Genomic DNA, 23,527 nt, shown 5'->3' with positions numbered 1-23,527 from the left:
AGGTAGCCGTTCAGTTTTTAAAGGGGCAGGAGAGAGAGAGAGAGTAGTGGACTGCGGCACAGTTTGTCTGTATATTATAGTCCACGGGTCTCAACTATGGAGACTTGTGTGCAATGAAGACTTGTGTCCAAAAGGACATTAATTTATTGAAAATACATAAACTACAATTTAGAAATTCTCTAATCGAGGATTGTTCTCAAATGATTGATTTTTTTAACACTTGTAATGTTTACACTTGTTTTTCAAAACTGAAAAAAAACCTTAAAAATCAAAAGTAACAAATTACGGGTCCGTTTGTTTCGGGTGAAAATGTTTTCCAGGAAAATATTTTCCTAATTTCCCGTGTTTGGTTGCACAAAAGTTACTGAAAGCATTTTCCTATATAAAATATTTTCACTCATCTTATGGAAAACAACTTCCTTTCCAAACTTACTGAAGTTGTTTTCCGAAATGCATGCATCCCGCCTGTAGTATGTTCTAAACTTACTGAAAACATCATGAAGTATTTTTTTTTTTTTTTTAGTGTAAACAGGAGGATTCGAACCCAATACCTCTTCCTTACACTCCCTCTCCTGTACCACCCAACCCTCCCCCTAGTATATTCAAAATAAAAAAAAAAACATCATCCTGCTCATCCTATGCTAGTAATTAATTATGTATAATAGGGACATTCTTTTTTAGAGAAACTTTCAGCAGTGAGAGTGCAAGATATATGTCACAATAAGCATTGCATGTGATTGATATTTGACACTAAATGGCCAGCAATTTGTTTATTGCTTAAGGAGATATTTTTTATTCATATATACATTTCTCCAAGATTTTTTAAAGTTAAACAATGAGATAAATTTTCTTATTTTGCATGGGAAGAAGTATGTAGTTATAATGTGTAGAAAGTAAAGATAGAGATAAAAGTGAAAATATTTCAAAAGTTAAACAAACACCAGAAAAATGAAGTAAGAAAATATTTTCAATAAACTAACCAAACACCTGAAAATGATGAAAGGGAAATGATTTTCATGGAAAATTACTTCCACGGAAAATATTTTCTCGAGGAAAACATTTTACTTCCAACCAAACAGACCCTACGTGTTTCTGAATTCTCATTCTGATATTAAATGATCAGAAGCAATAAAAGAGTAAACTTATACTCCCTCCGTCTCACTTTGATAGTCCTGATTTTTTTCACACAGTTTTAAAAAAAGTAATTAACTTTGTTGGAACAATCAATTTAGGTAGCTATTTTTCTAAAATATCCTCACATTAATTAGAGTACAACTTTATGGAAACTTGAATTGATGGGAAAAAAAGAATCAACTCTCATTAAGGTAGGTTTATAGTAACAACAACTTACATTGGATAAGGGTATTTTAGGAAAATTAAAATACAACTACATTCTTCAATTAGAAAGTGGATTACGATTTGGGACAGACGAAAAAGGAAAACAAAACTATCAAAGTGGGACAGAGGGAGTAGTTGATATTGAAGCCGCTCGAATGTCGTGTTTACTAAATTTAGGTAATAAACAAATTAAGGAAACGAATGCTCAAATTATACAACTAACTTTCAGGGTGAATTTCGGTTTAACCCTTCCACGTATATCAAAGTATCAATTTAGCCTCTAAAAGTGAACAAATTGCGAGTAAACCCTTTAAATTAGAATTTTCGTTTCATCAATTCATATTTGATCAATAATATTTGACCAAACTTTAATGGTACAATGAAATCTGCTACCTAATTTTTTAGGGCCTCCAGAGCAACTGACCTCCTATTAAAATGAGCTAAAAACTTGGATCGTTTTTAGCTCATTTTAATCATATTTGGAAGATTGACAATAGCAACAAAAAAATCCTTTTTTTTTTTTTTAGATTAGAAGAGCGATACTTTATCCTTTACAGCTCATCTAGGCGAGAAGTTAATTGCTTTAAAGCCTCTGAAAAATAGACTAGAGGTTTCAATTTATCACTAAAGTTTAGTCAAATATTATTGACCAAATATTAAATGCGAGGAGTTCTTATTTGGAACAAAATTTTCACTTCGAAAAGCTTAATTGATACTTAATCACATTCAAGAGTTGAATGAACAATTCGATCGACTTTGAAAGGACAAATCAAAATTCACCCGAATTTTTATTACACACTCATTCTTTCTCTTCGCAGCTGTCACTAATGGGGAGTGAACAAAGGGAGTCGACTAATAGCGGACTAATCTATCTAATACTAGTGGTTCTAGGACATTGGCAATGTCGGACGTAAGGTGGTGGAATTTCGCGGGAGGAGACTACAGCTGGCATTTTGTTGACGTGTCAGACGGTTCCTCTGATTCAAGGAAAATCTAACCAAATTCCTAGATTTCGCCCTTTTACCAAAGAAGCAGTAAGGTTTCGGTTGGGTTTTGTTGACTTTAAATAAAAATAATAATTGGAAGGAAATATCCTAGAAGGCGGCTGCCGCTTCCCACTGCCACCAGGTCCACCACGTCTTTGAACCGATGGTAAATAATGCCACGGGGTGGCCCCGGCCCCGGGTAGGAGGGCAAATGCGTGGTCTGGCAGTGCACGCTCGATTCCCTCAGTTTCCCGCTAAATATTTATTCATGTTTACTGCTACTGCTGCTTTGCTTCAGGCCCTATACTGGATTATTTTAAGAGTCAGATATCAATCCTTGTCATCTTCCACGGAAGATGACGAAATGAGTTCATTTTATAGCTTGTACTAAAACTTGCAATTTAAAAATTTCTGATGCACTAAAAACAATAATATCTAAGGAAAAATTTTTTTTAAAAAAGGGGGAAATTGGGCCTCGTTTGGAAAGGAATTTTCTACCAAAAAAAAAAAAATCTCTACATTTTTCGTGAATATATTTTTCAGTCAATTTTTTATCTCATATACATTAAATCGCTATAGTACATTTTTTTTACAAAAAAAAAAATAAAAACTCCATAAAATTGCAATTCAAACACGAGTTCTTGCCATAGTCTCATGGACCACGACTCGTGCCCTTGACCAAATTTGCTTTTGTTTGGAAGACCGGAACGCTAGAAAGGTAAGTACACGGAAGTTTCCATGGGCTGGCCGCTGGCGTTTCCCGTAGTTCAAAGGATATCATCTATTAGACAAGAGGGCCAGTTTTTCCTCAACTTCATAAATCTTTCCCCAGAAGTCTTCATTTGGACGCTCACTCCTACCATCATCGGAGTAAACAATAGGAGCCTCATCGAAGAATTAATGCACAATAGAGAGTCTCATCACAATTTGAGTGATCTTAATTTGGGACGGTAGGATAGAATTATCTATCCTAGATTTATAATTATCATCCAAGATTTTTTAGCCGACTTTTCATTATTTTCTCATTCCAAATTATAGGCTGTACACAAATTTCCTCTGCCGATATTTACTTCTTTATTTATATATATATTTTTTTCATCTTTCGTGCACCCTTCCTAAAAGAGAAAACATATTTGCATTATTCGGCTTGGGATGTCGAGCATGCAAGAGGACCTGCAACCGGGGGAGTTGGGGGAGCTGTTTCAATAAATTTACTTTAAAAAATCAGGAAGAAAAAAAAAATCGTCGAGATCTTATAAGATGATCATTTGTCAAAAAAACTGTAGAGAAGAATATCACTCACGGGAACGACTTTAATTAAGCGAAAAGGCCACTCGAGAAGTTGAAAAAGTAATAAAAGACCCCAGTTGGTGTTTTTCTTCTAGCTTGAAGAATAAGCAAAAGGCAGAAGACCCATTTGGGTACATGGGACGGCACATGATACATTGGCGTTAGCAATTATGCATCATGTTCTAAGTAAGGGTCTAGATAGACTCATTGCTTGTCAACCAAGCTATAATTATTTTCGGCTGCCGCCTGAGATCTTTGCTTAATTCTGCTCTACAGTCTTCTCAGACCAAAAAATATAAAGGAAAAAGATGAAGTAAACCACACATTCAACCACTCCAGCACAAATTCGAGGCAGGAGCAGGAGGAATCAACACGTGTTTCGGTTGTGGGTACTGTGGCAATTTAGGCACCAGAATTCAACTCTTATCATCACCAAATTGCAAGTACCATCCGGCAAATGAGGCCCGTCCCTTCCTCTAATAATGGATTACATTTACGGGTCACGATTGGCCTTCAAATCACCTAACCCTCGCACAAAACGCTCAGCTCACATGAGCCGTCATCATCAGACGAAATTATGCTTGATCAAGAAGTGCTGCTGCTTAACATGAGGCATATGTTCGTTAGTCTAACAAATACTACTATATGTTTAAGGAAAGATCGCACTAATCTTCAAGAGGATTAGTAGAAGATTAGTAGTGCGATTTTCCCTAATGTTTAAACGTTACTGTCATTCTAGGGCTACATCCCAGATACTACTGTCCCAGATGATTAAAATGAGTTCAAGGATGCACAGGCGGAGCCAAAGCTTTAGAGTTGGATGAGCAAGACTATAAAAAGATGTACGCGTGAGGAGATATCTTCTTCTTTTTTTTTTTTTTTTTTTAAAAAAAAAGTAAATAATAAACGAAGTACAACTGAAATTAAAAGGAATAATCAGTCAAGTACAACTAACTCCTTGCAAATCATCAGTTACAAAAGATGAAATCCAGGAGTAGAAGTCAAAATGGGTGATCATAATTAAATAATAGTTATAATTGGATCAATTCATTTATGCTGATTTAATAAATTGGCCAAAATTGGTCAGTTCATTTATATCTATTTAATAAATAGATACGAGTATATCTAATTATCTATGATTTTTTATTTACCTATTACCTATTTAGTAATAACCATTATCATGCGTAGGTCTTACAAGATTTTGTTCTATATTTATAAGTTTAAAATGAGTCACACCCTGAACAAATGAGATTACATCCTATGTAAAATCGGCTCATACAATTTTTTGACAACCATTTGGGCCCCTTGGTCCAACAGGATTTCCCCTTCCAGAGCCATCAAGAGTTCAGCTTTTGGGCCTAGAGAGGAGAATTCGAAAGCAAGACAAAAAGCTGCCAAATGCGGAGAATGAGAGGATTTTTGTCAGGTTCAGAGACGCCGCTTTTATGATGCACCAGCAAACACAATTCACATGATTGAACTCAATGGCGAATGCAGTGAGGGCAGCACATCACCACTCTCTCTGTCTCTCGTCATTGGCTTGGGATAAACTCTTCTGTTTACACTCACGAGTCAAGTAGAGACAACATGTGCAGCACGTGGTCGGAATGTATGTTCGTATCCTTTAATCCACGTTTACCCAGTAAAAGTAAAGGATTTTAGCCTGGCAACAAATTCTCTTTACTCACCACATCCATATCCTGCCTGGCTAATTTGTATCGTTCTTCACATCTCTATCAAAATGATAGACAGCACTTTATGAAGCAAAGGCCAGCAAACCCCACCACCACCACCACCACCACCACCCAAAAAAAAAAAAAAAAAAAAAGACGAAGAGCTGTCGTACATTGTATCTTGCAGAATTTTTGTAGTGATCGTCCAACATTAGATTGTACTAGTAATCTACGACTAGGATTGACAAGGGTAATCACTTGACTTGTTTGGTCCTCAGGATGTTTCCCTCTGATTTTTCGCAGACGAGTTTTTTGGTCCTCCGCAAGTATCCCTCTGATTTCGCACGTCCAGTTCGTCTCCTTGGTCATCCCCAAGATTTTTTCGCTCTCTTTATCCTCCTGTCAAAAATTGGGTGCAGAAAGAGCCCCAAGTCAAGGCTCAAATCATCTCCTCCACTCAACTAAAAGTCAGTCATGTGGGGAACAATTCTAACCGGTTGACCTTGTTGAGAAACTCTTGTAATGGCAACCGCAAAGGCCAAAAAACAAGCAAAGTCGAAAACAATGGAACTGATCTAGTTGTCCGCCATGATTACCTAGATAGTGAAGATCCTATGCTTCATATGATCGCAGGACGGTTGACCCAACATACCTGCAAAAGTTTAGCATCTCAAAGCTTTCATCACAGTGTAAGAATTCATCCTAAAGAAAGCACAATGCAAGATGCCCACATAGCTTATGCAGGCTATCAGGATCTTATAGACCGAACCTGAACCAAACCAAACATGTAACAGAAACTGCCACGAAAGGGAAATGGAACAAATCAGACTGCCATATTATCCACTTGACAACAAGAAGGGAATATCATTACATTACAATTTCTTCCATTTCTAATATAGCCTCCAAATCAATATTCACATTACAGAAAATTACGTTGCTTGCCAACCTCATTTAAGGATGAATTAATTCAGTTTCTTGACATCAATTTTATTTTTCAACCAAGCACAATGAAAAACACTTGAAAGGTTACAAAGTTTTTCAGGCATGCCAGGTCCTGCTTCAACACTATCCCATGGCATACTTCTGAGTCCAGCTGCGAGCAGTGGCCTCGTACTTAGCCCTGTCAGTCTTGTACATGTGAGCAATCTCGGGCACCAAGGGGTCATCAGGGTTTGGATCCGTCAACAAGGAACAGATGGAAAGTAGGACCTGCCACGAAATTTCCAAATAGGTCAAAAAAGATGCAATTTCAGGCTAGTTAAAACCAAATCTACATCTTAAAAGTCAGCACAAAAAGGAAGCCACGCTGTTGCAGATCCTATGATATATGCCAAAGAAACAACTATTTGAGTTTCAAACATGAAGAAACTTGGTATGAATTCATGGCATAACCTTAAAAAGAATTTGCAAACTACGTTACAGGCACAAGAAATCAAGCATGATGTGTTAATAAGTCGTTCAGCTAAGAACTAATGCGCTTTTAAAATTTACTGTAAGAACAATATCATTGAGTTGCTGGTGCTTCTACGACAAAGCCTACATATTGGTGGATACCTAAATTAGACTAAATTAAACCTGCTCTGACAACAGCCTCTCATATTTCTCAGAAGTTCAGCCTCCTGAGTTTGTCAGAAGTTTATCTGAATTGTGATTGACAACAGCCTCTTAGAATCAGATTGACGATAATAGACCAAATTATATAAAAACATCTAATTTCAGATGAAAACAACTCACTTAATTACAGACACCCAAAAAGAGAAAGTTTGAAGTCCAGTATAAGGTGGCTGCATCCTAACTTGTTATATACAAACATATATACTTCAAAAACTTTTCAATTACTTCCAAGCATGTTGCAAGAGTTTATGTAGAGTTAAATGGTAAATGCAAGCTTCCATCCAAAGAAAACCAGATCTTAATTCCCAACTCTTTTAAACTGACGCACTGTTAGCCTTTCTTATTTGTTTCCACTCTCTGTGCTCAGCTAATTTCACAAGGTAAGACATGTTACATGAGAACCGAGGTTCAAAAAAACAGCTGTACACAGTCCATGGATATGCACATAAACCATATAAATTAGTACAGAAACGTGAAATGAAAACAACAACAGACGAAAAAAAAAGACATAATTCAAACCTTTGATATGGTTAGTGCTGGACTCCACTGCTCTTTAAGAATGTCCAGACATATACTTCCATTGCTGTTAATATTTGGGTGGAAAACCTTAGTCCTAAATGCAACCTGTAGTGCACAAAGTTTGTAAGGTCACACAGCAGTGCAAAAGCATGCAAAGAAATGTGAAACGCAAGAAAATCTTGTAGTTAGAAAAGAATGCACATGCTATTCTACCAATGCACATACGGCACACAACTGCTGTCCGTAACTGTGATCATGGAGTGAAAACTTAACAAACCACCAACCTTGACTAAAAATAAGGCCCATGAACAAGCAATAAACAATTTTCAATCATTGAAAATATCAGCCCACTACAAGGTCGGTCATTGATGAAAGCTAGTGAGACATGTCTCTAAGCACCCTATACATTTCAAGTAGGGGAAGGAAAAAAAATTCCCTAAAGTTATGCAGTTATGATACATCCCCACCTCAGCTAATATCTAAAAAGAAAAGAAAGACATTTAGGTATAGGAGGGTGACAGTTCTATCTCTCATAAAAGCTTATGATTTGACATCAGTGATGTTTGACAGGCAGTCCTACTTGGCTGTTCCACTCACATCAGACACCGCCAAGATCCCCAAAGTGATGAATTCTGAATCATTATTTTCCCTTTGTTTCTTTTTAATTTGGGCAGGGGACCAATTGTGCATTCAACAGTGAATATTTCTTCCAAATACACTTAAATCAGTAAGTGCTCTATATCATAAGATATCAGTGGAATATAATAAAGGACCCATCATCATACCTTTGGGGGCTTAAATGGGTAATCCGGGGGAAAGTGAATAGAAACTAAAAAAACACCACCTGCGTAAGGACTATCAGCAGGTCCCATAATAGTTGCTTGCCAATGGAACATATCTTCAGCCACTGGACCTGCATTAGTGCAGCACCAATAGTGAGATTAATAGTTTGGCTCAATAAAATGAAAAACAAACGTCAATAGTGATGACAATTAAAAATATTCCAAATCTTGATAGAAACATTTGTTAACTCTGACCACCCTACCCTACAATTTTGATGATATATATGCCAGCAAATGCATCATCCGTAGAAACGATAAGTGATAACATACAAATGATGCATCGGAACAAAATCATAGTGGATCTATAAATCAAAACAAGAAAAGTCCAACAAGGGCAAAAGAGGCAAACAAGTACTAATACTTTGGAGCCAGAGTTCAGATAATTTCATGAGAAATTATAATTTAACACGAGACAGCTTTGGCCACATAAACATAAATAACAGTCTGAAAAAAGCTTAAAAACCATTCCTTTACAGATGAGAGTATGCCAATGTCAAAAATTCCTCCTCTTTGACATGAAATTTAGTATCAATAAATCAGAAACATAATTGGAATGGTTTGAATATATTCAACAACTTGTCCAAAAGGAAAGTACATCAAATAGTCACACACGCATCAGGGCATCATCACACCACTCAAATTCGGGCATGTCATAACTTAAAAGAGTCTATACAATGCACACAAAGACTAAACTTTGCCGGGAGTATTGATTGAATTGATCAGACAGTAAATCAAATTTTGAAGACTATTTTATCTTCCAACAGTCTAATTAGACATCATTTAGATAATTGCACTCTGTGGTCATTATGTAAGACCCCATCAACAAATTTAACCGGCCATACTACTGAAAAAAACCTCAAGGAACGCTCTAATCAGATAAGTACGAAAGAAGCTAGGCAGGATCTGAAGCACACTTTGAAGACCAAGCAGAGCAAAACAAACAAACATCTTTAACCAAGGCAAAGCTCCCAAATCAGCTATATGAGGTAGCATTCAGCTGGTCAGAGCCAAAGCCCCCAAATCAGCCATATGAGGTAGCATTCAGATAGTTTTATTTATTCGAGTGTCGAAACTCGTACATATCAACTGCCAACAAAATTACAAAATCAGAAAAGGTAATAAGTAGATAAATAGATACTTGATCCATCTAACAGGTAAACTACTAAGAGAACAAAGAGGAAGAGACAAAAGGATAAAACGTACCAGCACTACACGATGTGGGAGGATCCTTCTGCAAATCCTTGAGCTCCTTCAATATCCGTTTTGATGCCATCACTTAAATCTTAACTTCCAACTTCAGATCAGAACCTATGCCAGCAAAAATAAAAGTTCATTAAGCACAACAAAGACCCAAAATAAATAAATCCATAAATAAAACTCTTTCAAGGCTTAAATATATATATATATACAAAGGCCATTCAAACAAAGACCCCATCAGAAAACAGAAAAGGACAGTCAACCCCGGACGACCGTCGAGGCAAATGAATGAACAAATTGCGAGATCTAAACACATCCCTCGCAACATAAAAATCTAAAACATGGGTTCTTAAACAAAAGATTGAAGGAACAAAGGAAACCTGAGGAAGGAGAAGCGTGCGGCGGGGAGGGTGGGGGGAAGAACTTGGACACACGGAGAATGCAGAGACGAATAAAGAAGAAGCAGAGGAAGAGCAGAAGAAAGAGGATATATTGAATGAATTATTGATGATTGAGGGAAAGGGTTAGAATATATTCTCAACGGTGTCGAAAGATAAATAATATATTACAAAAAATTTTAGCTAATCACAGTAGCGTCACTCCTAAAAATAGATAAATATAAAACAAAAAGTAAATAAATAAATGTGGAATTAGCAGTAGAAAAAGGAGGGCAGGGCTGCCCGGAAGGGAAGAGGGGGTCCAATTTGATATTCTAGAATTTTGGAGGTGGAGTCGTAATTGGCGTACAATCAACGGCACCCTCTCTACCTTTATACGTTACCACTAATCCCCGAAAGACAACAACTAACAACTGCTACTAATTGAGACTAGGGGCCGCCCCCCAGTCCCATCCCCTGCAATTGGTTTGTACAATTCTTTCTTCTCACCGCTTTAGGAGTGCCGGAGACTCGCTGCTGCGACTTTTACCTTCCGCAGTCGGCTGGATTTCGAGGTTTTACCGCTGCAATAACATTTTATCATTATTGTCCGGATTCTGGTTCTTCTTCTCTTCTTTTATTAAAAACTAGTATAAATACCCGTGCTACGCACAGTAGATTATATTTTTTAAAAAAATTACAATCTATGGAGGAATTTAAAAATAGTAAAATATTATAATCACGGGCACATGAAAGTATATTTAAAAAAATGAAACTTTGTAACAATAGTTCAATATATGATAAAACATCTCCATTATTTATAAACTATCACTTTGATGAATGTTGGATCCTGAAAAAAAATGGAAGTCTATATCATAAATTGAGCGACATAAGGGTCCAATTAAATATAATTGAATATTTAATTTGATAAGTAAATGAAATACTTACAAACATTTTGCCTTTGATTTGATAATCTTCTACAAAGGTGTGAACATTCTTCACACCAATCACCTCTAAGTACGAACGCCAGTATTGGTGGTTTAATTAATTCTGTTGATTTTTGTGAAGTTTGTACTATAAATGAGAATACACGATTTTTACATGAATTAATGTGTTAGTCGAACAATGCACCTCTATTTTCCTAACAATTAAAAGCATACATAATTTAAAATTATATTTTGTTTTAGACAGTTGGTAAATAATATTATATAAAAATATATACATATAAATAATGTATACCTTTGTTTTTAAATTTCTAAGATAAGAAGCATTACAACGAAACATGAATCGTGCATTCTTGTCTTGAAGAGTGAGGTATAGGTTACCACTGGAATCTCTAACTTCTATGTTAACATTGTATCTGTTAAAAAGAAATTGTGATGTATCATGCAAAAAATTATATTAAAATTCAAAATATATGAAAATAATTACCTAACAATAATGTCGACTACATCATTACAATGGATACACACCATTTTTGCAAAATGAGATTGACATGGTTGTCCACAATTTTTGCATAACTCATGGAACATATTATCTATGTTGATATTTTGAATGTAAGCAAGTATCCGAAAATATTTAACCCATAACCATCCAAAGAATGTATAAATTACAATTATTAATTCGAAACTACATGTAGATACTTGTTCATTACTTAATTAATTGAGAGGAATTGTACCGTAGGTAGAACTGCATATTCGGATATCGATATTCTCTTAGCATTTGATATCAACAATGCTTGGGACATTGTAAAATTGCATGACTGCAACCACGTCACTAATTTCTGAGCACATTTATCATTCTCAAACCTGCACATTTTTCAAATACATATTCGTAAGGGTATGAAATATTATTAATAATTTAATATTTTGGTATTTGTAAAACTTACCAACTATGTAGGTATTGAGCTAAATCCAAGTAGTAATTGACATACAATTTGCTTCCTCGAATAGTATAAAGTGACGGTCCTGCACAATGTGCATATTATTGATAAACTATAAAAATTAAATAAAATAAAGTGAAAATAAATTGAATTACCTTTATAATTTCTCATACAAATACCATAAGCTAGCAAAACATTATTTTTTGTAACAGTTTGAGGCAAGTGTTCACCATCATCAGTTGCAAATTTATCACATAAAGTCAACCGAACTACTGTCAAACTTCATTTAGAGAATTTTGGTAAGTATAAATCAAAATTTGCAGAATATAAAATATTTTAAAGATATTGAATCTATTAACTAAACTTTTGTCAAGTAAAAGTATGTCACACTTAGTTTTATCATTGATAGATGTTTGATAGTGTTGAACCAACAGATACAACTAAACCAATTACATCTGCAAAAGATCAAAAAGTATAAGTAATACCAGTTCAAATATACAACTTAAATATAAGTATGGTTAATTAAGAATGAAATACCTATCAATTGCAAATCATTGTCCATGTGTTGTTCTGTATCTCTTAGTTTGACCAGATTAAACTTGAAACGGGGTATGGTTCCACAATCATCTAAAATATTCACTATATTCGTATCGTTTCCAAATGGTAATTGGTACCGATGTGGTGCAAGCCGATATTTAAAATATGCCAGAATTACATATATATTTTGAAACCAGTATACCTTGACTTCATGGAGATGATCTGCGAAAATGTTTATTGTAGTGGGAAGGTGGGTGAGGAGTGTTAGTGAGAGTTAACTTCTTATTTGAGGGAAACGTGGGAGTGTTAGTTGGAGTTAATTTCTTGTTTAAGAGAAACGTGGGGGGTGTAACGTACCCATGATATTTTTTACGAAATAAATTAAATGTAAAATGCTAGAAAAATAGAGTTGAGAGTGGGAAGGTTTGTGAAGGTTTGTTGCTAAAAATCCCTTCTCAAATTTATATAGATATAGATGTGAGGGTAAAAAACAAAAAAATCCCTGTGGTAAACCTAATACACAGAAAAGTCCTCTACGATTTTAAAATATATAATACGACACCTCATGCTTTGAACTAAATTGTAAAGGTGACGGAATCCGTTAAGCTTAACGGAAATGACTTATTGAAATCTAAAAAAAAAATTTATACCTAATTTTTATCAAATATACCTATTCTACCCCTTAACCCTCAATTCTCTCTATTTAGAGAATAAAACAAATAATTTTTTTGAATTGTCTTTTGCTTAATTATATCAAGGCATTTTGGTCATTTCGTTCATTTCCGTTAAATTTAACAGATTCAGTCACATTTACAATTTAGTTCAAAACATGAGGGGTCGTGTTGTATATTTTGAAATTACGGGGACTTTTCTGTGTATTAGATTTACCATAAGGGTTTTTTTGTTTTTTAGCCAAAATGTAATTGTCCGAGTCAAAATAGTAAAAGGACAAATTGAACCGAGTAACAACAGAACAGAGATGTTGCCCATAATAATGTCTAGCTCCTCGTATTAGGGGATTCTTAACAGAATATTTCTCTATTATTGGATTTCTTAAGCTAGATTATTGAATATGTGCACAGGCGTATTACCTCAGCTCCTCGTCCCCATTCTCCGATACAAAATAATCCCCTTGTATTTAGTGTACTATTGTTCATTTGTTTGATAAGTAGAGTTCAACGAGTAATTGTTTTATTTGTAATGCGATCCGTACTCGATAATCAGTATATCAGTATTAAGTACACATACAGGTGTTTGATAAGTTTCACTAGGGCGTAAATTTGAGGGGGTTTTATTCTTTTTTAATATAGAAAAAGGCAGATTTGATTTTTGCATTCGGGGAAGTTCTGCCAATGATATAGAGGACTAGGATGCAAACGAATCGATTAGTTCGCCAACTTGCTCGGTCAAAACTCGACCTTGAGCTCGCATTGACCGAGTTCGAGCAACTCAAGCTACTTAACGAATGAGTGGAGTTCGAACTTAATATGTGAAGTTCGAAAGCTCATCGAACTTAATCGAGCTTCAATATATATGTTTTTTTAAAATTTTTTATTTATTAGTATGATATATCTATTTTGTCCTTTGTTTAAAATTATATTAAATATAAATTGATACTTCTTAATCTCGATTAGACTCGATTGGACTCAATTGGACTCGATAAACATGAGCTCGAGTTCGAAGTCAAGTAATACAAAATAAAATCGAGCTCGAGCTTAACTTTTAAGAGATCGACGAGTTTGAACTCGAATTTGAGTCTAAGTTTTTTAACTCTAGTCGAGATCAGGGGATTGGATAGCACAATTGTTAAAAATTTCCCTTTTATCCTTCTAGATTTGGCGAGCTCAAATCGATTCAATTACACCCCAGAGACGAGACGAGACAGAGAGGACTCTAGTCAAAATGAATATAAAGAGTTGAAGATGATTAGTCTAGCGGACAAACTGGACCGCGACTAATGAATACGCTGGAGCTGATTGGCAAAAGCTGTAACTGATTCAAACTGAGCTGTGATTGTATCTGTCAAAGGTTAACCCCAATTTGGACCGTCATAGAAACAAGAAGAAAATAGCAAAGACAGTTGCAAACAGAATTGTACTATCTGAGAATAACACGGAGAGAAGAAGTTTTTAAATTAATTTTATTGGAATGTAACACAGAGGAATTCTTCCAACGTAATGGAGCCTAGTCCTTTTGTATTTGGCTATTAACTCGTTTATTGTACGGAGTTTTTTTTATTAAAACATGTCTGTCGTACAGAGTTTTTTTTTTTTGTTTCAAATACGTATAAATGAAAGGCTTTGAATTCGACATCAATCACTCTCGCTGTCTTTCTCATGTCATCCAAACTTTTCCTTCTCCCACTAAAGAGAAACTTGTAATAAGTCTCTTATTTATTTTTTCTAGTTCAACCGTAATATACGAAAAAGTTGCCGGATGATTTTGCACAGCATTGGATAACATCTACCGTAAGAATCCGAAATCCAATACGCATCGGTACAAAACGCCTTTCCTCTTTTTTTTTTTGTTTTGTTTTTTGGGTTTCGTATTACAATTTGTTTTAGCCTCATCATGCTACCTAATTGCTAATATAACATTTGATTACCAAAACTAGAGAGAAAGAACAAAATTTGCAGAGCAGAGGAAGAAAAACTAGGAGAATTTTCTTGTTATGCATTCGATCTGCCTCCATCAAAAATATCCAAAGAAAAGAAGACTATACCCGGCGACAGCTCAGAGAGGAAAGAAGGGAGCAGGGCTGCCTACAAGTGTTACTCAAGAAAAGATAATCCAACCCTTCCTGGAATATACTAATCATCTAAACAAACATTCAACACAGCCAATGCCTCACCAATTCTTGCATCTTTTGCCTTCGCAAAGGATCAAGTCATCATCATCATCAACTGCGCAAATTGGAAAAAATAAGTCCATGAGCTCCAAAATAGACGAAAAGATACAAGCTCTAATGGGTTACCTGACGGGGGTCATTTTGACCTGACATTTGGGCACTTCTCCACTGTCGAGTAACCCCTGATAGATGTCCTCGCAGAGGACTTTGAAAGGGAAGCCCGGCATCTTATGTCCATTAATGACATAATGTACAACACCTCCAACGATCACGTTCATAAGAATTTGGTGATTTTGGGATTTCTGTATCAGGTCCTTAGCATCAGCCTCTGTGACGGGTTCCTTTTGAAGCTGAGAGTGCAACTTCAACCGTGCGGAATTCTGAGGTTTCTGTTCCATATCTGGAAGATGCACCTTGCCTAAGTCGATGTCCTGAGAGGACAAATCAGCAGTCAACGAGGTATAAAACACCGGCATTATCCCATTCTTGTTGGTGGCGTTCAGGTCTACTTGGATATCCGTGGTTAAGAATGTAGTATCAGAACTTTTGGTCGTGGAAATATCAAGCCTGTTAATCTGGAGCCTCTGGAAATGGAATTCTGGCATGTTGGATTGGAAGAAGGAGAAGAATATGGCTCCAACAATGAGAAACATCACGACCAATATGCCTACGATGAGGGAAGCCCATGCGCAGCAGATGTTGCAGCCGGAGTTGCGGGGTGGCGTATTGTTTCTCTGACCTTCGACGTCGATCACAGAAGATCGAGGGGATTCAGATTGCTTGAGAGTCGACTCGTTAAATGAAACGCGGCGAGACAGGTTCCTTTGAGGGCGTTGGTTGCCCGATGGCTGGGGTTGACCACCTCTGGAATTATTAGCAGCCAAACCCGCCATTGCGAAACAAGCTCCAAGACTACTCCCTTCGCGGAGGGAGAAATTCAGCATTCATAGTTTTACCAGAGATATTGGATCGGGATTATGTCCGCAGCAACAGAGTTCCGTTTTCTCTCCTAACGTATAGGATCACCGCACAGCTATTTTAAGTAAATTAAAGGTTTGAGAAGAAGAATAATTGAACAAAAGTAACAAACAACCTCGGCTAGCAAACATTCTTTGTATATCTGCTCACAGAATATCAAACAATCTACGGAAATCTTGGCGGAAAGAGTTCCCAGTACAAACTTTTATTAAGCCCCCCATCCCCACTACCCACCCAGCCCCCCAAAAACCCAAAAAAAAAAAAAAAAAAAAGGCAAATTCAATCTCAGAAGAAAAAGACCACGAATCTGCTTAAAATCATAAATCAGCTTTATGAGTCGGATAAAGAATTCTTACAACAAATCATGAAATGGGAAAAGGTACAATCTTTTAAAAAAACTAATAATGGACTACATCCCTAAGTCGAAATGAAGCAATCAGATTAATTCACACTCTAACGAGCTATACGCGCGGGCAAGGTCACAGTTAGGAATGGAGTACTGAAACAGGCACGCGTGAATTGAATCAAATATTGAATCCCCTTTCAAAATACAAATGGGAAACCGCAAAAAAGATAAACAAGGAGAGCCTCCAAGGAGTCAGGGGGTCTGCACAGTTGAGTCCTTGGATTTGTTCTCTTCTGAAGATGGCCGATTCTCCGAGTCAGATTGCCGGACCTCTTCAATCATCCTAACTACTTCATCCATGTTTGGTCGCATGTCTGGCACCTTGGCAACACATGCCATGGCTATTTGCAGCATCTGCACCATTTCTTCTTCAATATTTTGGAACCTCATCAACTCGACATCAAAAACTTCGGCTGTCCATTCCTCCCTGACAACTGATTGGACCCACCTTGGGAGATCAACCATGTCATCCCGTCCTGGAGACTGAATTGGTTGTTTTCCAGTTAGCATCTCCAGTAGCAAGACGCCGAAGCTGTAAACATCTGATTTATGAGTGTGCTTTCTGGTTTCCATAACCTCTGGTGCGCGATATCCTGCCTGCCGAGATCTATTGGCTGGAAAGTTCATGAGTGGGGCCAAGCCAAGATCAGAGACACAGCCATCAAGATCTTGATTGAGGAGGACATTGGAAGATTTAACATTTCCATGAGTAAATTTTGGGCCTCCCACAGAATGGATATGGGCAATGCCTCTTGCAGCTCCAAGGGATATCTTAACTCTCGTCTCCCAATCTAGTGGTGCTCTCCCAGAGGACCTGTTTCCTGTTATCAGATAAATATTAAGAATCCACCAAGACAAATGGGCTAAAGTCAATAGGAGTGCATTATTGCTCTTGATACTTAATCTAGACAAAAAAGGAAGAGAGAGTGCACAACAAGAAAAAAGAGGAAGATGCACTTCATATCCAGCTCACACCTGAACTATGAGACACTTCTACTGATCCCCAATGTCCAGGTACCTTCAGTTAGAGGTGGCAGTGGTAAGGTTCCACTTTGGAAGGGAATTCCAGATTTTGTTGCATTCAAATACATAATCAACTTAAGCACAGCACAAAAACAAAGGAAACTATATCACCCAGTTATGTGGTCAAGAATTAAGAGTAAGCTTGTTTTCAAGCACCAAGTAAAACATATTGACCATATGCCTTTTAGCTCTTATCAGTTGTTCTACTTGCCTCAAGCAAATGTTTCATTCCAAGCCAACAGGCAGCCCTGTTTTGTGACTTGGTTGGATGCTATTCTGATTATTATACTTTATGCAAGTAAATTATTTGGTTTAAAACCCAAGTAATTGGGGTCACTAAATGAGCAGCTGAAACACGAGTGGAGCAACAGAGCTACATACCATGTAACAAAGCTGACAAGCTGCTATTTGAGAAGTAATCATAGACCAAAAGCTTTTCATCCTTGGAATAGTAATAAGCACGTAGAGGTACTACATTTGGATGCTGTCCGACTCTCCCAATAATTTCCATCTGCTGTTCGAAGTCCTTTTTCCCCACAATTACTTCTTTCAACCTTTTAACAACCACAGTCGTAGACTCCTCCAAGACAGCTTTATATGCAGTCCCAAAACTACCTTTTCCCAGCACTTCAGCCGAGGCCCTCAATAAATCCTCCAGATCAAAGTTATAAGAGCATCCCTCAAAGAAAACCAGCTTGTTCTTTTCAGGTTCTTGGACTCCACTACCAAACTCCTCTCTAGGTTTCTCACTCCTTCCACCGCTGGAGGATTTTCCTTTTAGTACACTGCCACCATCAGTTTGCCTTTTCTTAAGGCAACACAAAAGGAATATTACCACTATAAGAAAGAGGATTAGAGCACCACCAACTGCAATAGCAATAATAGCTCCCAGAGGGAGTTTCTTTTTGGAGCTTTGTTTTCCTTTTGGGGGAGGTGGAGAAAAATTGGGGGTAGGAGAAGGTGGAGGAACAAGAGGAAGACAAGGACTCAGAGGCGCCCCACATAAGAAAGGGTTCCCTAAAAATGATGAATTGGGGAAAATTTGCAGGGCATGTGGTATGGAACCATTAAGGTGGTTGTAACTCAGATTCAAATGTTTGAGCCTCGGAAGGGTGATATTAGGAATGGTACCAGAAAGCGAGTTATTCTGCAGATTCAATCCAGTGAGTCGAGTCAAATTCTGAAATGTTAGCGGGATTTTCCCAGTAAAGGAATTAAATGATAGATCCAAAACATTGAGTTGCGATGAGAAAGAAGTTGGAATATCGCCGGAGAGATTATTATGTTGAAGGAAGAGGTGCTGAAGCGAGGGGTGGGAAGAAATATCAGAGGGTAGATTACCACTGAGGAGATTGGATCTGAGGCTGAGAATCCTCAGTGCATCCAATTTTCCCAGTGTGTTGTTAGGGATAGGACCTTTGAGTCCAACCCCAGGAAGCCGAAGAGCAAACACACGATTGCCATCTGGATAACATTTGATTCCAACCCAAGATGTGCAGATAGGCCTATTAAGAGTCCAATTTAGCCTCCGACGGTGGGGAACTCTATCTGCAAAATCAAGCAAGGCTTGTTCATCACCTTTCAAATCACCAAGTGCCAGAGGCAGAAGAATGACATTGACAACGAGCAAAAAATGCAGATAGGTGTTGCAGAGTTTCATCAGGTGATTGCTAGATTTATGGGAGAGAAGATGGCGCAGGTATTGCTGGCCTGTCAACATCACAGGAAACATTGAAACATCAGTAACTCTCTGCAAAATATAAGTGGACCAGAAACCAGCACTTAAGACACTTCCAAATGATAATGGCATACGATGAAAACAACCAGAGTACTCATAAGAACATAAAAACGTCCTCCATGCCTTACTGCAGCAAGTCAGCTGGTCAGTGGAAAGCAAGACTACTTTAAATCCAGCAAAAAAAAAAAAAAACTTGTTTAAAGGACTTTTAAGCTTATGGTATGGTTTAATAGCACATATAACTTACTAGGTAGATGATTTGAAAGGGAAAAGGTAATAGTGTCAACAATAGTTCGAGTTAAAAAATTGCAAGGACCTTTCTTGCTGTGAAAAAAGTCAGCTTTATAAACCTCGGCATATTATATGAAAGAAGTACACAATGAAGCCAGATGACAAACTAAGCACTTTAAGTTTTTTGACTACCAAATAGAAGTTTTGCCGGATGGAATTTGGGCACCAAATGTTGGAAATGGAACAAACCCTGCATCATTTCCATAGTTTTGCTAAAATTCCATTCAACAATCTTCACATAGCAGGCAGACAACTATCCACAAGCAAAGAGCACATAGTATATCTTCATTATAACCAAAATTACAACCAATCAACATATAGTTGGCATGAAGGACTCGATTGTTAATTTATGAGGATCAATTAGGAAGACTTCATATTCGGAGATATCACCAGAAGCATAACTTTCATATGAGCTAACCACTAATTATAATGGAGTTCTAGAGTGGCCTTCCTGGGAAGGCAAAAAGGACTGTGAAATAGATAGATAAACTAAAACACAAGCACTTAAAAATTCCACATACAAACACACAAAGTAAATGTTACACCTAGGGTTCTTTAATCCATACATCCAAAAAGCAAAGCATTCCCAAGCATGTAAAAGTAGCAAAAGAATTGAGACAAGACACATTCAGAAAGCAAGAAGTTAGAAAAAGGCATCCAAGCAAAGGAAAAAGCAGAGCCCGTATGCTTTTTCTTATCATCTACTATGCCACACAAGTGATTTAATAGGCTCAGTTTACAAGGAAGTGGATGTACTGAGATATTGAAAAAGTCACACGAACATTTTTCATCTTCTTTCGCCAAAAAGTAGCAAATGAATTCCAAAAGAGAAACAAATTCACTCGTTGCATTAGGTCGATCATTCATATAAGAATTTACTAATCTAAACATTTTCACTATTATAACAAATGAAATTATTACGTCTCATTTAAAAAAAATTAAAGGCTGTATTGAATTGCTAGCACCAACAAAATGCTATAACATTTAACAAATCAACAAAAATTCTAGGAAAACGGCAGAAAGAGAGATTTCAGCAAATTACTACCTACAACAGCAGTAAGTTCTCTTTGAGCTGAGGAATAGTTGGGCCTGATAAACAACCCAAGTCACATTTTGTCAAAAAAAAAAAAAAATTTGCTCATTTTGTCAAAATTAGTACGACAATCTTAGAAAACTTCACATAGTTGACAAGCATTAATTGTTTAAACCCATAACCACAACCCTTTAGCTTTTCCAATTTAATCACTTGGCAGAATTTGACCACCCAGTGAACATTGTGAATGAAACATCATAAACACCAGAAAACTGCCCCTTTTATTCACTTAGATCTGCTTCTCTGTAAATTACAAGCACTAATTCAAAAGGTTAAGAAATGACAAAATTCTGGGCTCCGAGCCTCCGCAAAACAAGTTTCACAAGGAAAATAAAAAGGTAAAAAATCTCTTCAAAGAAATTACCTTAAAGGATACCCAGTGAATTTCAAGACTGCTTGGCTTGAAAATGGAAAGTGCAGCTGCATTGAAACTTCAAAGCCAAAATGCAGAAAAGGATTGTTGTCCGAGGACTCAAACTAGTATGATACAGCAACCACATTGAGGTAAAAAAAAAAACAAATGTTGAAGATCCAGAAGCAAAACGGTGAGGACCCTCTGGAGCAGTTGAGCTAAATTGTCAAGTAAAGATGAGGTTTCGAGAGTGAGTAATAGATCTGTAGCATGGTCATACAAGAAAGAGAAAAGAAAGGGGAAGAAGTAGAAGAGGTTTGGTTGAGTGAAGAGGAAAGGAAACTGAACAAAACTGGGAAAGGTGGAATTTTTTTTTTGGAGTGAAGAGGATTATGAGAGTGAGGTGTCACCTGTGGACTTTGCTTTCCCTCACTCATTCACTCACCCTCAACTCAACCACTCCAGTGTGGGCATTCATTAGTGTGTGACTGTGTGTGGGAAGAGAGAGAGGAGAGAGAGGAGCGAGAGCGAGACTGCGAAGGGGCGGATGATGCGGGGGTAGTTTTTGTTCTTTCTTTTGTTGTTTTAGATAGAAGAGCGCTTTTTTTTTTTCTTTTTTTGAGAGAGAGAAAGGAGTGGCGGGGGGTTTTGGCTTGTGTGGAGGGAGGAAGGAGGATTCTTTATACAGACACAGATACAGTAGACTGAATCTCTATCTGCAATTTTTATTTTTATTTTTGGCTTGAAAGGAACTCCTTTTGTTTTTCAATAATTAATATAGGCCATCAATCACTACTAGGCTCTGTACATTTTCGATTCGTTTTGAGTTGAATAGAATGTACAATTTTCTCTTCTTTTTTTTTTCTTGCCAAATACCAATGGGAAAAGGCAGCGCAAAAAAGGTTTTGAAGTTTGAAAGTCCAGTTTTGTGTTTTTGAATTTCCCCAAAATGATTAATGGAAATAGGATGCGAAGAAAGGAGAAAGCAAACATGTCATTATTTGACTTAAAGAAAAGTTAAAAAACCATGCGGTACAACTACGAACATGAATGAAACAATAATTATTTATCTTCTTTCCTTTGATTTGATTAAAGGGGCGATGAACAGGAGGGGTGTCAATGAACTTGACCAATGACTCCTCCTATCAAATCTTTTTCGGCAATTTGGATCTTTAGAGGTCAAACAGACCCTTATTCTCTTCGTCCATTGTCGTCTCTCGGACGCTTTTCTTCTTCATTATTACTACTGACTGACGATAATCGGAACAAGCACATTAATCGTGGAAAATGACCCAAGAAATAAAATTTGACCAAGGCATTAAACTACTTACTGTAATAATTACTATATAATATTTTTTATGATGCGACATATATCAGATAAAAATATATCTGTTATACAAGCAAATAATATTATTGTCTATCCAAACACAAGCATTATTTAAAATATTAATTATTTTATTTACATCATAAAAATGTTTACTAATCATATTTTTTGTATTTCAAACTATATATTTGTTATCTCACATAGAAGATTACATAAGTGCTACAGTAATTAATTCAAATCATATTTCAGATAATGGTCTATCCACATACGTTTCATTTATTTTCCTATAAAAACTCTATTAAGAAAAAAACTATACTCCACTGTTTTACATGCTTCGTTATTGTCATAAATTCGCTTAGATTTTGAGAATCTTGTTAGCGTGCAGTTTTTCAAGTTCAAATGTAAAAAAATAACAGCAATTATTTTGATCAACGGCTTGTGAGTGTGAACAGTGGATTATTTTGTCTAACGGAGGAGACAACAAATTAATGGCACCAGACGGTTAAAAGGTCAAACTCCTAGCAAAAATCTCACCCTGATCAGATCAATGGCCCGTATGGAACTGAGAATTTTGATAGTATGAAACAAACTTGTTGGGCAAAACAGAGTGCAGGTTAGCAATTGCATTTACTCTTTGCCGGAGGTGGCTGGCTGCCCCTGGAAGTGGTTGGCATTCATTTCTTTCATATGAAGAGGATCAAATACTCCACCGCTACAACACTTCTACTAGTATTCTTCTTCTCGCTATATTCTTCTTGCCTTGTATATGTGAAAAGACGAGGAAAGTATTGATGACCATCTAATTGATATGAGCTTTGAGTTAAATCAAAAGTAATATTTATTGAAGAGTTTTTTTTTGGGGGGGGGGGGGGGGGGGGGGGTTGTGGTGCCCCGGGAAGGCTTTGTTTGGATTGGCCAATTTTTTAAAAATAAATTTTTTAAATACAATACTATAATAATACACAATAATTAAAAAAATATTTCATTCATACAATATATCAAATACTTCAAAAACACTCAAAAAAAACAGCTATTTCAAATGGAGCATGGGTCTTTAAGACATACTACTAGTCAATATTATATAAGGTATTTGAGTGGTTTGGTTTCTATATATGATGTAAAGAGAATCAAACTTAAGAAGGTTGAGATAATTAAAATCAAGTCTCTTCTGTCAACCTCATATAAGAAGTCAGCTCCCTAATAAACCAAATTTTTAATA

At 36.6% G+C, this 23,527-nt stretch overlaps 2 protein-coding genes across 2 annotated transcripts; both read right to left on the bottom strand.

Moving 5' to 3' along the window:
• Nucleotides 1-6,095: 6,095 nt before the first annotated feature.
• LOC113759720 (ubiquitin-conjugating enzyme E2-17 kDa) lies at nt 6,096-10,013 on the bottom strand. Its single transcript, XM_027302293.1, has 5 exons — nt 9,840-10,013; nt 9,466-9,570; nt 8,206-8,333; nt 7,421-7,525; nt 6,096-6,496 (listed from the first exon to the last, which is right to left on the bottom strand). Exons 2-5 carry the CDS (start codon nt 9,533-9,535, stop codon nt 6,353-6,355), a joined length of 447 nt encoding a protein of 148 aa, XP_027158094.1. The 5' UTR covers nt 9,536-9,570; nt 9,840-10,013; the 3' UTR covers nt 6,096-6,352.
• A 6,353-nt stretch (nt 10,014-16,366) lies between these two features.
• On the bottom strand, nt 16,367-21,608 carry LOC113775325 (probable inactive receptor kinase At5g58300). Its single transcript, XM_027320156.1, has 3 exons — nt 20,997-21,608; nt 17,892-19,220; nt 16,367-17,308 (listed from the first exon to the last, which is right to left on the bottom strand). Exons 2-3 carry the CDS (start codon nt 19,168-19,170, stop codon nt 16,680-16,682), a joined length of 1,908 nt encoding a protein of 635 aa, XP_027175957.1. The 5' UTR covers nt 19,171-19,220; nt 20,997-21,608; the 3' UTR covers nt 16,367-16,679.
• Between the last annotated feature and the right edge of the window lie 1,919 nt (nt 21,609-23,527).

This window comes from Coffea eugenioides, chromosome 1 (assembly GCF_003713205.1).
Source record: "Coffea eugenioides isolate CCC68of chromosome 1, Ceug_1.0, whole genome shotgun sequence".
Classification (NCBI taxonomy): domain Eukaryota; kingdom Viridiplantae; phylum Streptophyta; class Magnoliopsida; order Gentianales; family Rubiaceae; genus Coffea; species Coffea eugenioides.
This window is presented reverse-complemented; position numbering and strand designations above follow the sequence as displayed.